Raw genomic sequence first — 17,554 nt, forward strand, 5'->3', positions numbered from 1 at the left:
ATATATATATATATATATATATATATATTTTTTTGATCAGACACAGGCAACCATAGCAGTACATAAACGATGATAGTCGCCTTAACAATCAATACATAAGGATGATTGCATATATTCTAATAAAAACTGTCGCAACCAACTTTATATACAATATAATTAGAAATGATATGTGTGTTCGTCTATATAATAATTAGATACAATAAATTAAAATAAGACTGCCACTAATTATACAAGGTGTTTCCACTGCTTTTTCTGGTTATCAAATTAAATAGTTATTGATCATGCAAGCTTATGCCTGGAATTCATCAGGTATATTATTACATCATGGTTGAGTGTACAGCTTGTCTAATCAACTTAGTCTAAAATTAGTCTTCATTTTATAGAACATACTGTAATCGTAATGTTTACTTGCATCATAATATGCACATTAGTTATGTTTTATCTGGGTTAAGCGTCTGAAGACATAATTTTCATATAATAAATGTATAACAGGAGTGTTGTTTTGCCCTACCTGACATGTCATCAAACGCAGCTTTTTTCGCAAGTATTTAAAACACACCAAGTATTCAGTACAATAACACAACAGCAAGAAGTTTACATATTAAAGTTGCCATTCCAACTTAAGGCATGGAATAATGGTGTTTTATACAGGCTAACTCAATTTTAAAGTTCAAAATTGTTTTTTGTTTTTTTGTATTTTTATGTTTTAAATAATTTTAAAACATTTTCATGTCAAGTACCTCTTCATCAATATTTAAATATATATATATATTCTGTAATTCTTAAATTTTTTCCTATTGTAAATAAATTTTCATATAAATTGACCATTCCAACTTAAGGTATGGGTGTTTTATACAAGTTAATCTCTATTTTTAAGCTCAAAATTGTTTTTTTTAATTTCATGTTTGAAATAATTTAAAAACATTTACATGTTGAGTACCTCTTCATCAATATCTAAATATATATTTTGTAATTCTTTTCTATTATAAATATATATTACTAATAATAATTTATTAATGTCCATTAAAAATAATTCATTTGGCTGTAGCATGATCATATCTTTAATATTGAAGGAAAAACATTATTCTATGATCTGAATAAATATCATTATTCATAAGTACTGGTAGCTTGTACTGATTACAATCCTTTGTAGAAAACATGGTGCACTTTTTCCTAGAATGGGAGTGTGCTGCTAATAAAACAATATAAACCTTTATATTTGATATAGAAATTACAAAGCATTAAATTACAATCCATTCAATCTCAATACAATGGGTAAAATTTATGCTATGCTATGATTAAAGATACTGCATTATGCAAATTACTGTACCACAATCAGGAGTGGAAATGTGTGCAGCTTAGTTAGAAAAATGGCGGAAGTTGGGGGAAGGAGATGGGGGCTGCTGTAGTCACATTCAAAATTAAAATTTCTGGAATCACCTGAGTAGTTTGTCACGCCTGCTCAGGATTTTGAATCTCTTCCCAAGTAAATTGCCTTGACGTAACTTTTTTTTGGTGGGGGAATCTTTCTAATGATGGCCAAAAGTAAAAAACTCAGATCAATAATACAAAGTCTACTGAATATTACAGGTAATGTATCTGTCTCTTCCCTACTGAAAAATTAAGGAAAAAACGATGACCAACAATTTCTTTTTTTCGTGGCCTTAAAGGCAAGCTTTTCTCTATTGAAGCAATCATTGTCATCAGCAACATTTTTTTAATTTTTTCATGACTGACACTCCTGTCCACAGTATTAATTACGGCCCACACATGAGTGTGATATGACATCATGCCCATCCATACAGGCATATCAAAAATACTTTGACATTTGCTAAAATTATTACAATTAGTATTTACAAAGGTGTGTTCAAGCATCAAGAAAGTTGCACACCATACAGTACTTTAAATGTTAAAAAAAAAAAAAAAAAAAAAAAATTTAAATATTTTGTGCTATATATCAACAGTCTTAAGCCTTTCTAAACAAAAAAAAATCAAACGACACACCCTCCTAACTGCCCCTCCCACAACTCATCCTTGGTGCTAGGTACTTTGCTGGCCCTTACCCGATTTTTCTCTAAATCTGGCCCTGATCAATACTATATGTCTGCAAGGGTCTCAAGTCAGGTAAAGCTACTTGAAGCCACTGCAGGTCTAGTTTTTAGAGCTTTCTTAGTTCACCTTATTATAGTTTTCAATTTCTTTGGAGAGAAAATAAATATTACACATTCAGAAGTTTGTGAGAGATGGATTAGTGTGCTGACCTTTGCTTGCTCAAAGGAGCTCCACACATCGCAAAGATTTTGGCGTGAGACTTGGGACTGCGGTGTACTGTAAAACAAATTCATCAGTGATAGGCGAACTCTACTGTATAACTGCCTGACAAGATCTGTGTTGCTACAGGTATTATACATACAACATTATGTTGCTATTCCACCTTATTCATAGTTAAGGCACATAATGAAACACACTGTTTAGCTTATTATAAAATACTGTACATAGCAACAAGACTTAGTACAGGTCGGAGAACAGCATACATTAGCACACAGTTGGCTAAAACAGTGGTAGCCTATGTGTGTATGCTGAACCATCCATCGGTTCCTTGTTCAAATCCATTACTGATAATGTGTTTCATTTAGAAACATCATCCTTGATGGTAGACTCTATGCTATAATCACTGTACACAGTCTTTCAGAAGGAACATTTTAGTTCAATTTGTTAGTCATTGGTGTGCATTTTAAAGAGTAGGAACTATGTACAGAATTATTTAAATATACTTAAAATCAAGTACAGCAAAGAAAAGTAAGGAATAGACTTTAAATTTCATGTCATTATACCCCAAAACAAATCTTCTCTATCATCAGGAGTGATCCTAATACAGAACCCATCAAGTAGCTGACTACGCGCTTGTGGAAGTAATTTGGTGCAGCGGGAACGGTTTGGTTTCCCAAACTCGAGGTCAGGGTTTCAATCCCTCGCTTTGCATTTCGCTTGTGTCCAAGGCACTTTACCTGCATTTGCTTCTCTCTACACCCGAGAGTATAAATGGGTACCTGGTGGGGTTGCCTGCTCCTGTGCCAATTATCAGCAGCAACACTTGGCATGTGGACCCAATGACCTCAAGGAAGAGGCGCATTATAAATATTTGTACCTATACCAGCAGTACTGGTAGTAGTACCAGTGCTCCAATTTGAACAAACTTGTTTAAATCACATGCATGTATTATTTGACATTGAGGATGTAAATGTGAATAATTCAATCATTTTGAAATGCAACAAAAATTGAAAAATTTTTAATTTTAAATAGTGTATCGGTATGTCTTGCATTCTGAAACTTAATCAATATCTTAGCATGAAAACTACAATACAATATTGCCACTTTGGCCACTCATTGTAAAAATTTTCTCATCTTTATCATCTGTGCAATTACTTGGCTCTAGTGTTTTCTCAACTTTCTTGGAGCCCATCTTTCGTAATCCCTGTAACTGTACGTCAAGTTTCTTTGATTTATCCTTTATATGCGATTTTATCATTTTTGCAATGTGCTTTTCCTTTCTACCAATTCCTGTAATAATAATTGAGATATATCCAAGCCCAAAGGTGTACCATACAACCAAACATATTTCATATAATAATTCTTTCCACTCATCATTTAGTGATTCTGAATTGCTGGCTACATAGTCACCAAATCCAATAGTTGTAAGAGTAATAAAAGAATAGTAATGTGCTATGTGAAATGACCAGTTTTCTTCTAAATACATAAAAAACAAGGCTGGAACTATCAACAAAAAGAAATAGCAGATCACCAAGATAAGAAGTAACGCGCAGGACCGACAAAAGTGTTTTGAAAAATACTTGCGAATAAAACACTCTAGAGCTGACCATATGGAGTGAAATTTGCAGTGATAGAAATCGCCAACCACCGACAACAACCAGCCGGTAAATGGAATGCCAATTATTGCGTACAGTATACAGGCAACTTGTCCTTTGTAGGTTTTTGGTGCTATTTTTCCATAACCTGCAATAAAAGTAATAAAAAAAAAATTTCTATATTGTTTGTATAAAAGTGTATTGTGTGTGCATATATTGTATTATACAATTGCAATTGAAACACTGAGTAATGACAAATATAAATTTATAATTATGATAATAACAATAAAAACAATAATAATGAAATTGATATATTCCAAGTGCAGGAAATATGAATGACAAAAATACAAAAATACAAAATAATAATAATGAAATTGGTGTTTTCAAGTTTGCTATTATTCTACTATCACATGTGTGCATGATTACTAGTGCTGTATATGAATATATAATCAATAAATCAATTCCTTTTATTTTAATCAATTGTATCCAATCAATTTTAAATTCCCAACGAAAGTCCAAGTGGCTTAGTTAGTTAAAGTGTCTGCATATAAAGCAGGATGTGCAAATCTCAATTTGTGAAATTTGTTTACACTCATAGATTCCTCTTGTTTACCATTTAAACTAAGATGCTAAGTTCTCAAAATATAAAAATTGTATAAAAAATGGAAAAATCTTGTAAAAACATGTTTTTTTTAAATTTTGAGTATTGTATTTTTGTGAAGTCGGGTGGTTGAGGATCTCATGCTCACATGATTATGTTCGCTTTGAGATCCTGTCCAACTGCCCGGTGGATTTTATTTTGCCGTGTTGCTTTTACAATAAAGAAAGAAGAATAAATATAATGTTTCAATATATAGTTATTATAATTATAATATATCCTAGTGGTATTTAATGTCTGCAAATTTGTTTCTGCAATTTTGTATTTTTATAAAATGATGTGAAATATTCATAAGTAGAAAAATAGATATCAGTCAATAGATGTCAATCTAAGACCATGACATTAAAATCAATAATATGTGATACAAAACTAGTACACTCAAACAGTCAAATTGTGTCAAATCACAAATGGAAAGATCCAGGCAAGATTGTCTGTATCCATTTAATGTGCAAATTTTTTGTAAACACAATTTCTGTAACCGTAAAAATTCATAAAGCAAATAAACGGGATGTTGAAATTATGAAATTGTTATTGTATAAGGTTGGAAAATCTCCTTTAAATAACTAATTTTGTATAAGATGCATTAACTATTTGAACTTAATCGTTGTACAAGCTGTCAAATTCACACAGAATGAAGCAGACATATTATTTAATTGTTTTCCTATGCTTTTATTATGTTTTGTGTGTGCTTTTTGCATTTTCCTGTATATTTTAAATTTGACAATCTGAAATAGAATTATATTTGAAGTGAAAGAAAAACAGGTGGGATAAAAAACATTAAAAAAGGAAATGTATATTTAAGATACTACATTAAATAGGCATGCGATCAATTTCACCGATTTAATCGTAGTTTTTACGAGCATTACATCATCGGTTTAGAAAATATAATGGTCTTTGTTTTGTTCAAACAATCAGAAGAAATTGCATACCTACACATTGCAACTTGTGACATATATTTTAGTAGTTTATTACCCATAGTGTTCATTTGTAGAATAAAAGTTTCTGCTGTTAAATAAACATAAATTGAAACTCCATATGAGTATCCAGGGATGTGCAGAGCATGCAAATGTGCCGTTTGCTGTTTTCATTGGTAGCCAGACGTGCATGGAATGGCTGTGATGGAAAGATGTGAAATTGGTTGAAGTGTTGTTGCGACACTTAATATTTGGTAACAGTATCATGCTCTGCTTGTTTTAACTGTGATTTAATTTTAATCTCCTTTGTTTTTCTTTAGGTTTGTTATTATTCTATGGATTAAAAGCACATTCAATTTGGCTATTCAGTAAAAGGTTGTAAATTGTCTTTTTTAGACAATAAAAAGAATTTATGACTAAAGCTGTCATTACAGTAGTTTGATCAAAAGTTTAAAAATTGATACCCCCACCAGTGTTCAAACAAATTGTGGCTATTTAAAAGCAAAAATTGTGCAGGGAAAAAATACTGAAAGTCATACTTAGAATTAGGTAATATTTTATGACTAAAATAAGATATGTTAATATCCAATTTCCTATAAAGATGAAAAAAGCATATTTTGACTATTTAATGTTAATAAGTCCAGTGTAATAAAACAGTACAAAAAAATTACTACATAGAAGGAAGTTATTAATGCTATCAAGAAAATAGAAACTTATCAATGAAATGCTATAATTACCAAACTTTAAAAAACTGAACAGAAATATTATATTTACCTTTTGCTTTTTTTTTTTTTTTGGAAAACGCAAGACAAGTTTTTATAGCAACAATACTGTACGCTGAACCACCGGGATGAACACATAGAGTATGATGTGATAATATTCCACGACGTCAGTAGAGAAGGAATGATTCATGAAGAAAACCAAACTACAAAACATTTTAGTATTGTGCATTTCATGCGTTACTGTAGTGATTATGTTAATACATACTATGTCAACCACAAGCATTTAAAATAACAGTGGCATGCAATATACAAAATTGAGAAAAAAGAAAATGTACTGATCAACATATCAGAAAACAACTGTTTGGATAATGGTCAGCAGAGATATAATCATGCAGTACAATTGCCAATTCACTTATTGCAAAATATTGTTTCATGCATTTAAAATATTATAGCACAATTAAAATCATGAATCATATTAAATATGTACATATAATAACTGATAATAACTTTTAAAACTCTTTACTCATCATAAGAATAAAATGTAAGCTCAAATAGTTCCATCTGGTTTCTGTGATGTATGAACATAGACAAATTCCCGTATAAGTAAGCCAATAATATACGTCATAAACTCTACGTACATTATTAGTTTACCAGTGGCGGCGCCAGTGTCTGAAATCGGGGGGGGGTAGTAGAGGGGCAAGGTAAAATTTTAGGGGAAACATGGTGGTGTGGCCTGAGGTAGGTGTGGTTGTGCGTTGTTAAAAATGCTTCAAAAGTGGACCAGGGAGCCTGGCTTATTTAAGGTAGAAGCAGTTTGGCGCAGCAGGAACGGTTTGGTTTTCCAACCTCGAGGTTGGGGTTTCAACCCCTCATTGTGCATTTCGCTTGCGTCCTTGAGCAAGGCACATTATCTGCATTGCTTTTCTCCACCCAGGAGTATAAATGGGTACCTGGTGGGGTTGCCTACTCCTGCGCTGATTACCAGTAGCAACACTTAGCATATGGACCCAATGACCAGGGAAAGGAACTGCGCTTTATAACCGCAAGGAAAAAGCGCATTATAAATGCTCGTACCAGTAATCGATTTTATAATGTAGATAATTTACCAATATGTAGAAAATACATAACATTTTTTGGGAGGGGAGGATGGGGAGAAGGAGGGGGAGGATGGGGAGAAGGAGGGGGAAAGAACATTTTCTGGGAGAAAATGTCCCCCATGCCCCGTAGCACCGCCACTGTGGTTTACTACAAGAATTTTTTCCATTTTCAATAAAATGTGTCAAATTAATATGTACTGTTATTTTCAATTGAATCATAGTATAATGATCCTTTACTACTTCAGTATAATGAGGTCAAGTGGTAGGGAATGTGGACCCCTAACATTTGGACACAAAGGGGGTCAAGTATAGAGAATGGTGACCCCTACTGTTCCATTTATTATTTAGGAAATTCAGAGAAATTAAGGGTATATGTTAATTAAGTAAAAAAAAATATGAAAAGAACCATGTCTACAGAGGAAGAGGAAAATTTGATTTCTAAAATAATAATAATAATAATAATAATGCATGTTAATGTGCCTCTCTCAATCAAATTAATGTCTACAGCATTTACCAAAAAAAAAAATGTTTTCATCCCAAGCATGACTCGAGAAGCCATTATGGTATTGTTTGATATTTTTATTTAAATAATAATATAAATAATTAAACAAAATTTTCTTTTCATAACCATGAGCTGCAGATCTCTTGCAAATAAATCCAAAACATAGCGTAAACTACTTCACAGCCCGTCAATAATTTAAGCTTTGGCATCCAAGCATGGCTGGCCAGATATGGTCAGCATCGGATTCAAACTCCATGAGGTTAAAACCAGAATTGTCTTCGTCATTGGTTTCGTGGCTACAAGTCCCACTACAGGACCATTATTGCCACAGGATTAAAAATTGCAAGAATGAATGTGAACGTGAAGAAAAGTACATTTTTTCTATTCATAATTTTACTTTATATGTTTTTAAAATAAATTATTTAACAGAATAAAATCCGTTGTGCTCAACTACCTTTAAATTTATGCGAGTGTCTCAGACCTTGCCAAGGAAACACAACAACAAGGAAACTGATAAACACAAAATAATTTTTTAACCGCTTTTTTAATGCATTTTTGCTTTTACGAAAATTGGTTTTCGTGGCGGATATTACGTCACCATCATGACTATAACACGATTTCCAAACTGTATAGTTTCTTTCTCACCAAGACATTATATATTTTATGTAAATTCCAGTCATGATGATGAGGAGAATAGGATGTGCGGCAAGAAAGCGAATGTTTCCGGCTGTGCTCATCGGCACAACGAACAAGCACATGAATAAGGACAACAGTAGGCCCAGAAGAGCGGTGAGGCCTAGGTCGAATATCCCCTTACAAAATTATTACAAAACGAGTAATTTCATTTATTGACGTTTTAGCTTGTAAGCCTAGGACATAAACAAAAGGACTAATTGAAAGTTCGCTCATGATACGATCTAGCTTTGCAGTGGTTTGACCTGGAGGTCATATTTCACCTGATAATCACTTTTTGTGTTGTAGCTAAAAAGTACACAACCAAAATCGGTTATTTGCCATCAAACACACTATCCATTGTGTGGGTTTTAAATCAATTTTTTCAAGTGTGTCTTGTTTCTACTGCGAGAAAAAAAAGCGATTTAAAAAAAAAGCAATTTTTAATCGATTTTTTTTTTCCAGTAGAAACAGGCCCTAAGTAGCACCCCTGGCTTAAGTTTATTAATCAGCTCACATAGATGCAATGGTTGTCATCGAGCCTTGATGAATTCACATACTGAATTATAAAATTTAATAATATTCAAACATAATGATCAAAACTGTGCTTCATTATTGTTATAACGAGTCATGATTCGGGGTATACTCAAAAGAATTTACAAATACTCAATCAACTACTTGGCACGCAATTAAGCAGTAGAGCAGACTTGTGTCTGGTTTTAACAATTCATTGTGGAGCTGATCATTTTAATAACACAAACAACTTCAAACTCAAGTGTATAATAAGAGACATAACCAGCATACAACCTAGCACATACTTATGATGTTAATATTACAAACTTAACATGCAGTTTAGTGACAATAAAACCCACAGGAAGAGCAATTAAGAAAGCCGGTCAATGCAACAATAACTACAATTGGGTCATGGGTCATGCAAGTAATTATGAAAAAAAAATCAGTTGCCCTTAAAATCTATCTCCACAAGATCCATCCAAGCCCCATGGTTCCTCACATCTTCTTCAACCTAACTGAAATTACTGTAATTCCATTCTACTTGGTTCCAATGTGTACATACTGTAAATATGAGGTTTGATTGGAACTTGATCTGTTAATGGAACTTTACAGAGTAGGTCAATCAAACTTGACATTCCATAGGCAGGCCCAGGAATACACCATGTTCAAAAATCCACACTCACGCATTTCTCTACGAATGGTTGTTGTTTTTGGGATCTTAGCAACATTTTCCCAACAGCAGGACTTAGTGGAACAGTCCTTTTGATTATTTGAAATATGTGACGCAAAAAAAAATGTTAATTGATGATTAAATGTGTGTTTGATTAACTAATCTAATGCAAACTTTTTGTGTTTTTAGTACATTTTGATGGTAAATTATTAGGTTTTAAAATGCCTATTCCAGAAAGCCTATTCTAAACCATTAAGAATATGAAGTCATTCAGGCGTAATGAACAGTAACTAACGTCCAGAGGGTGCCACCTGCTGTAGTGACGACACAACTGTGGTACTCTATATAAATAGAACATTAGTGAAAAGATTCATCTGGATCTCTAAATTGTATATTGTTAAGATTTTTTTTGATGATCTGGAATAATGAATGACCTACAAGGTCATATTATATGAACCATCTCTGCACCCCCAACATGCTGAGAACTGTTTGGCTTGAGGGAAATGGGACATTACCATATTTCAGGATTAAAATTTTTCATCTCTTCCTCTTCCAAATATTAAAAGTAATGGAATACAATTTTCTTTAATTTGTTCTTTTTGTTAGTTTGTGACATATTCTTCTGTGTTGATATTTCGGGGCCCTGGTTGAAATGAGGTTTGACTGCCCTAAAGGCTCACAAAAAATAATTTCTCTTCTGAAAAGTATTAATAAAATATTTTTTACCTAGTAGGCTTAAATTCAAATATTGTTAGTTTAACTTACCAATAGTTGTGACCACAGTGCCACTAAAAAACAAAGAGCTTGTAAAATCCCATTTGGATGGGCCAGTTACATTTTCCCTGGGATCCACACCCTGAGCCTGGATTTCAAGGAGGGTAGAAATGAGATCTTCCAAAGATGAAGCATCCAAGCAGGTGTAATTATAAATGAACTCTTTCTTCGTTATTCTAGCTCTTTTTCTCTGAATATCCTCATTGCCTTTCTCTAGCACACTGAAAATTAAGCCACCAAAAAGGAGGTAAAGAAGAAATATCACCCACAAAACAAACAACTTCTTTCCAGTAACATACGAATTACTTGAATTGTCCTCCATTTGTTAGGCTTGAAAAATATACAGCAGAGTAATCATTAGTCAACTACCTGCAAAACCAAAAACAAATATACAGATTTAAAAAGTGTTTCTATAAATGCACTGACTTTATATAAAATATGCAATACTGGTATAGAATTTTTAAACATATTTCAAGATAAACACTTTAAATCATGATTGAACCAATAGTTTACAAGTACCTCCTCCCATTGGTACTTTGACTTAAATAACTCAACCATTGTAAGAAAAATTATTGTAATGAATGTATGACAGTATTCATCATTTAATACATATCATGAATTGATACAGAATTATTTTAGTTACTAGGTATGTGTTTGAATGGTGATTAGTCATTTTTTTACCCAAGTTCAACCAGAGACATTGTAGCGATTAAAGCCCGGCTTAGAAAGTTAAACACGGTGGCACGCCAGGCCTAGTTACTATAGGAACACAGCCCGGCTGGAGGTACGCTACCTAGTTCAGACTGGCAGGTGGATAAACCCGGTGAGTTGAGCCGGGTTTATCCACCTAGTCTAAACCTAGCCAGAATTAATTTCATAAAACTCTATTCTGTAGAAATGAGAACTTATTCAGCAGAAAAATCAGCGCCTTAATCCAGAATAAGTCTTTTAGATCAATTTGTAAATTACTTTTAGTTTATCAGAGCCATGAATAAAGCCCATGATTAAAGAAGGTATCACTTTACCAGAACTAGTTATTATTATACGGCATATAAAAGGCATGTCGTATTAGTCAAGTCCCTGTTTCTAAATTGTAATAACAGTATGTGTACATGTAGTACTCTACACTATTCGTTTTACTTGCTTAAATTTCACATAGCTACAGTAATGAATAGTAATAAAATTATATTTACTGTAATCCTAATTCCAGACTTGGTTGAAGTGAGTTCCAGATAATGTATAGTTAATCTTGCAAATAGTATAAATACTACATTAGAAGAACAACACTTAATTGCATAGATTACAATAAATTCCTAATAACTGGAGTGCAACTATCATCAACTACAGTTTAAACTGTATTTTAACATCATGAAATTCATATTTTTGCTAAAGAGGCCAACGAGGAACATGCCTGTGATTTTGATTGGATAAGATAGTCATCAGCCCGACTACTGCACTTTTAATTTAAATGTACTTTGAATGCCGTCAATCAAGTTGATTACATATCCCAACATTCATTTAATAGTAATACTAATAGCCAGGTACTATCTCTGATGAAACAGAAAAATTCCTAAAAAATCAATTAAAATAGAACTGCCCATTAAAATAAATAAATATAAAATTTAAGAAACTCAAATATTGAATTATATTTGTTGAGCTCATCACAGAAAACTTTCCTTAATTATTTAAAATAAAAATGTTTAAAAACTAATCATCACTAGAAATGATTTAAAAGGACATATATAGTAATGCAATTTAGACTAAAAACCTAGAAATTTATAATTGAATCAAACTTCTTTAAAAAAAAATCAATAGAACACGCTCCTCACCCTATCAACGCGAGGGGAAGCTACAACCGATGCTGATGTTAAGACTGTGGTTAACAACGCACTAAATTTCATTTTTACAACCCATATCAAAGGCAGTGTTTTTCAATACAGTAAGTACAAGCAACAGTAAATGAACATTATAAAATATCTAACAGTATTGGTTAACAACTACTGTACAATACTTGGTTGCTTAACTACGATGAAATTTAGTAGTGAGATACAAATATCAGGATGGTAAATTTCATTTCATTTATTTACAAAAACAGACACAGCAAAAAACAAGCATAAATCGTAGCGTTACTGTGCTTAATTAGTTCACATCAGTTCACATCATTCCAGAATGTCAGAGGCTAATGTGAACATTAACATCAGGGTAAACCCTATTCTTCCAAAGAAAGATGTTCTTTAAAGTGCACACAACCAGATGTGTAGGTCTACACTAGAGCTACCATTTCAAGTCCTTATCTGAGAAGACTTAGTTATACAAACCAAGCAAATGCAATTCAAATATTTCTTTATTCTGGAAATACTCTTTCAATACACAAGTAACTCTTTTCCCAAGAGGTCCAGATTCAACATTGAAACGATCAAGCAATAGCAAAATATTTGGGTATCGTTTCATGAGTGCAGTTCAAATTATCATGCATTTTTAAAGAAATGTAGTACTACTAGGTTAACAAGTTTTATGAATCTACTGCCGGTTATATTTGCTCAGTAGACAATCCTACATCAATAAGCACGCGATAAATTTCTCCGACTTTAATCATGTTAGTTTTTACGAGCTTTATGTCATCAATTTAGAGAATATATTTTCTTTGTTGTATTCAAATATACCAGAGTAAACTTTATATTTGGCAAAATTTCAAGCTTTTATTGCTCTGCACTACATTTCAGTAACGACGACAACCAATTATCACTGCCACTAATGTTAATGTTACAGCCGAGCAGATTACAGTAGAACCGGAAAATCCATGAAGGATCCATATTCATAGACAACAATTACTGTACCATTACCATCAGCAATAAAACTGCAATAATTTTGACCAGAAACTTACTGGAGGAAATTTTTGTGAAATGAATACCTTGGGAAAAGGGAAGTTTCTTATGGTTCTAAATTAGATGAAGTTGATTTTTGTGGTAAAAATACAGTATTTGAAGCTACAATATAAAGAGTTTGAAACTAAATGTAATTCTATCTGTTACCCGTCCTACATATGGGAGACTGAGGACACACACATTGTGTGGTGCTTGCAGTGAATGTAGGTAAGAATGGCCCAGGAAAAAATGGCCCCGGAAAAAATGACCCTGGTAAAAATGGCCCCAGTAAAAATGGCCCCAAATGACAAGTAGGTAAAAATGGCCCCAATGAAAAAATTCAGTATTATAGAAATGATATTTTTTTTTTTAATCTTCAAATATTTAAATACTGTAATAAGCAAGAATTGAATCAATAACAAATACAGTTACACAACAGATGCAAATAATGTACTGAGAGATTATCAGAAAACAACAGCCATTGAACATTTTTTGATAGTTGAAATAAGTTTTAAAAATGTTATTCCACTAACAAAGTAGAGGAATGACATGTATACAGTACTTCAACTACCAAAATATGCAACTCATAGATAACCACAAAATTCACTTTTGTTAAAGTATCAAAAGAAATAACTTTACATGTTATAAACAGTGCAAATAAACAGTTAGTTAAAGCATGTGGATCAATTGTGTGTTTGAATGACAAGTTCATGTATGGGAAAAGGGAGGCTTAGGTTACTTCAACAAATGTTCTGCTTAGAGTTACTTCAAAGAAGTATTTGATAATCAAATATTGTTTTTAAAGTAAACTGAATAATTAGGAATACATTTATTTAAGCAACTTATTTAATTGCATACTTTGTTTCTACTCCCTGCCAAGTACATTTAAGTGCCTAAAACTATACTAAACTAGAAATTGCAAATTGCAAGTGAAGTACTGCGAAGTACAACTGCATATAAATATTCTTCGAACAAAATTATTTATGCGAATCAAGTGAAAATAATGAATAATAAAAAATATAACAAATAATATGAGACACGACCCATTGTCTATATTAGAACACTTCTCATTGGGTAACAAAGTCGTAATTTTTCATTTTTGTCAAAAAGTGTATAGTGGTGAATAATGGTTTAGGTTTTTTTTAATAAAGTTTCAAAAATTTCTATGTATGTGGAAAATGTAGTTGATTACCAAAGGTTACAATTTTTATTTTGAAGACTGCATGGTCTAGGAAGTGTACATTTTTTTATGAGGCAAGTTTCCAAGGACGGGTTTTCTAGTGGCGAGTTGACTGCCAAAGAGTGTTGCCAAAGTGCGAGCCAGCCTGTTATTTGATCACAAGTGCGAGACATCGCAAGTGTGAGCCAGCGAGCCATGACATCACGACAATAGATACGAGACGTTACTTGAGTTGTGCGAGGTATCGGCTGAGATTTGTGGAGTACAATTCAAAAAACAACTATAGGTCTAATAATGAATTATTGTGATGTTAAATAGACAATGTAGCTATCAAGGAGCGACGTTGTTTTTCATTGGAACCTTCGTCCCTTCAAGGCTAGGCCTATACCATCCTAGCTAGTCTAGGCCTAGAGTACGATAAGGCTAGCGCGACATGCGAACGTTGGTACGTGTTGGTTAGTCTACAAACGTCGCCTAAAGTAATTGATTTTACCCGGCAGAACGAAACAAGGAAACTCCGCTTTTCAGTCGTCTTAGGCCCTTGATTTTTTACAAACAATGACCTTTCAGAGGTCAAACTTCTGTCAAGAATATGAATTGGATGCTTCGCAGCAATAATACAAACTGAGATACTATATTATATACATAGTTATGTAAATATGGCAATTATGCTAAGAATTAAAGTGGCGTGTAATTGTGAGGGTAAAGTAATTATGGTAGGATCAAATAGTATTGCTAAATCCCAAAAACCTCCTAAAACACACTGTAGAAAACCAAACAATTCAATCGTGATTGACTCACTTGGTCAATAAGAAAATTAAATATTTATAAGAACCTATTTTTTGGTTAAAATGTTGATTTTTTTGGTGAAAAAAATACTTGCAAATACACCACAATCCTCCAAACACACTGACAACCCCATCCAAACCCTTTAATTCCGATTGTAGACCTCTCAATTTCTAAAAAAAAAAAATAATAATAATAATTTGATGTTCATATACTGTAAACTCATTGTTTGTGGGGTTTACCAATACTTGGATTAAATTTCTGGAAACTTTTGATTCCGCTTCCTTGAAATTGACCACAAATAAATTATTTTAGTATTAATAAATGCATGATTTATGTTGATTTATTGATTATGTTGTTGCTATTTTTTAACATTTAAATGGAAAAAAAAATAAAAAGTGTAATTCATGGCTTTTTTTTTATCTTTGAATATTTTATCATTGAATATGTAATTTCTGCAAAAAATAAAATGTAAATGGCAATTTATTTGATGTTAGATTCCTTTTAAAAACTAAATTATTTCAGTTTAAAAAAATGCATAATGATTTTTAAAAAATCAGTTTAAATACACAATATTATTTTTGTGGCCATTTTTACCTACCTGTCATTTGGGGCCATTTTTACCGGGGCAATTTTTTCTGGGGCCATTCTTACCGTACACCGCTTACAGTAAACATGCCTTTGTACTTCATGTTTCACTTGTACAATCAGCTGTAACACTGTTGGCTATCTAACAGCTGTACAATAGTACAGGTATAGTATCTAGCAAACATTTGAACTTCATGCTACTAATGTCCTTAAGTGTGAATTTCATGTTAAGCCAAGTAAAAAAAAAAAGTAGTTTCTCGTCCTAATATTTTTCAAAAAGGAGAATGGGGACACTTTTATTTTTACGCCAAGGTGACAAATCCAAGATGGTCGATGGGAAAAGGCTTCTACTTTCTCACTTTTTTACCAAGTAGACACATTGAAAGCAAAGAAAAAATTAGGCAGAGCAAATGGATGCGCAGGGATCGAGAAACTGGTATATTTTTTTATTTGGCCTTAAGTGTGTCAGAAATATCATGGCATTCAGTTATTATCCAGTTGGTAAATAAAAAGTAAGTACAGTAACATGATAACAACATAAATCAGTCATCACAAAATTTGAAAATACTGTATGCATGTACAGTATGACAATAAAGTATGCTATGTGTAACCAAGTAATCCACAACATCAACTTAATCACAATTTTGAAATTTTAGAAGGTTGACATTTTGACGATAAAAGGTTGACAAACTAATTAAAATATTAATGGTGATATTAATAAGAACTCTTTGATTTACCAATGCACGTGTCCACTATGCTCTATTATGCTTTCTCCTTATTCAAGTTTTTTAAGCATTGCTACTGTATGTAACCAAGCCAATTAAATAAACCATTATTTTATTTATCACAAATTGTAAATTATTCCACTCGCTTTGAGTATTGAAACGCAAACAAGCACTCCCTGGTAACGTAAGATTGAGGGCAACGTCATGCGTGCTCAATGCACGCAAATGTATTGAAATGAACGCAAGTAAACCTAGACTTATTTTTAAAGATGCTGAGCAACGTGCGGAATATTTGATTCTCCGACCTTGAAGATCTAGGCCTAGGTCTTGCCATTAATCAGCAGAACGCCAAGATGAAAATGATTTAAGACTGTTTTAAGCCTCCTCCGAGTAGGCTTTAAAATCTAAGACGGCTTACTGATTAAACCGTGGTATAGCAACCGTGCTATAATCATAGACCAGTAGTGACGCCACGATTATAGCCGGCTTAAGACAGTCTAGAGACCGCTTATAGCAATCCGCCCCTGATAATTACGACTAATAAAGAATTACTCTAATCCACAGGATGTGATTTTGTTTTTACAGCGCTAAAGATAAAGGCACCTAAATCTGACCATGACCCGTGCACATTTAGAAACTATAGGAAAATTCATGAAGATCATTATTTACTGGATACTAATCTACCACCCATAATTACCCGGAATAATAATATTGATATCTGCCTAAGGATCTTTCATTTCAACATTTTAAAAGGAAACTTCCACAGGGCTAACACATGATTCAGTTTATGACAGTAAATAAATGTAGGTCGGTGTCAGACAACTTGTCTCTTTGAAAAGTAATGTTTTGCCATTTTTTATTGTAGTTAATGATAGGATAAAAGTAATCGATCAGAAAATACAGTAAATGACTTCTTTAATTAACATTCCACAGATATTAGATGAAGCTCTACCTAAAAACAAACCTTGCTCCTACCTGTAGTTTTAATATGCTCAGGGGCGGATCCAGAGATATCAAAAAAAG

The 17,554-nt window shown here is 32.7% G+C and overlaps 1 protein-coding gene across 4 annotated transcripts in view; it reads right to left on the reverse strand.

Annotated features, from left to right (window-relative positions):
* The window catches only part of LOC117110505 (potassium channel subfamily K member 16-like), a 44,827-nt gene that overhangs the window by 13,245 nt on the left and 14,028 nt on the right, over positions 1–17,554 (reverse strand). For 3 of the 4 annotated variants that reach the window (XR_004445708.1, XM_033253242.1, XM_033253252.1), the window contains exon 2: positions 10,380–10,757. Coding sequence is in view for 3 of the 4 variants with exons in the window: in XM_033253242.1 (XP_033109133.1) it covers positions 10,380–10,710 (331 nt within the window). In the remaining variant the exon portion in view is untranslated. Of the gene's footprint in view, positions 1–41; positions 4,015–10,379; positions 10,758–17,554 lie in introns of those variants that run through there. The other variant, XM_033253266.1, reaches the window with a different exon arrangement.

Source organism: Anneissia japonica, unplaced genomic scaffold (assembly GCF_011630105.1).
Source record: "Anneissia japonica isolate Jap-2015-1 unplaced genomic scaffold, ASM1163010v1 scaffold1511_len2985839_cov193, whole genome shotgun sequence".
In the NCBI taxonomy this organism is placed as follows: domain Eukaryota; kingdom Metazoa; phylum Echinodermata; class Crinoidea; order Comatulida; family Comatulidae; genus Anneissia; species Anneissia japonica.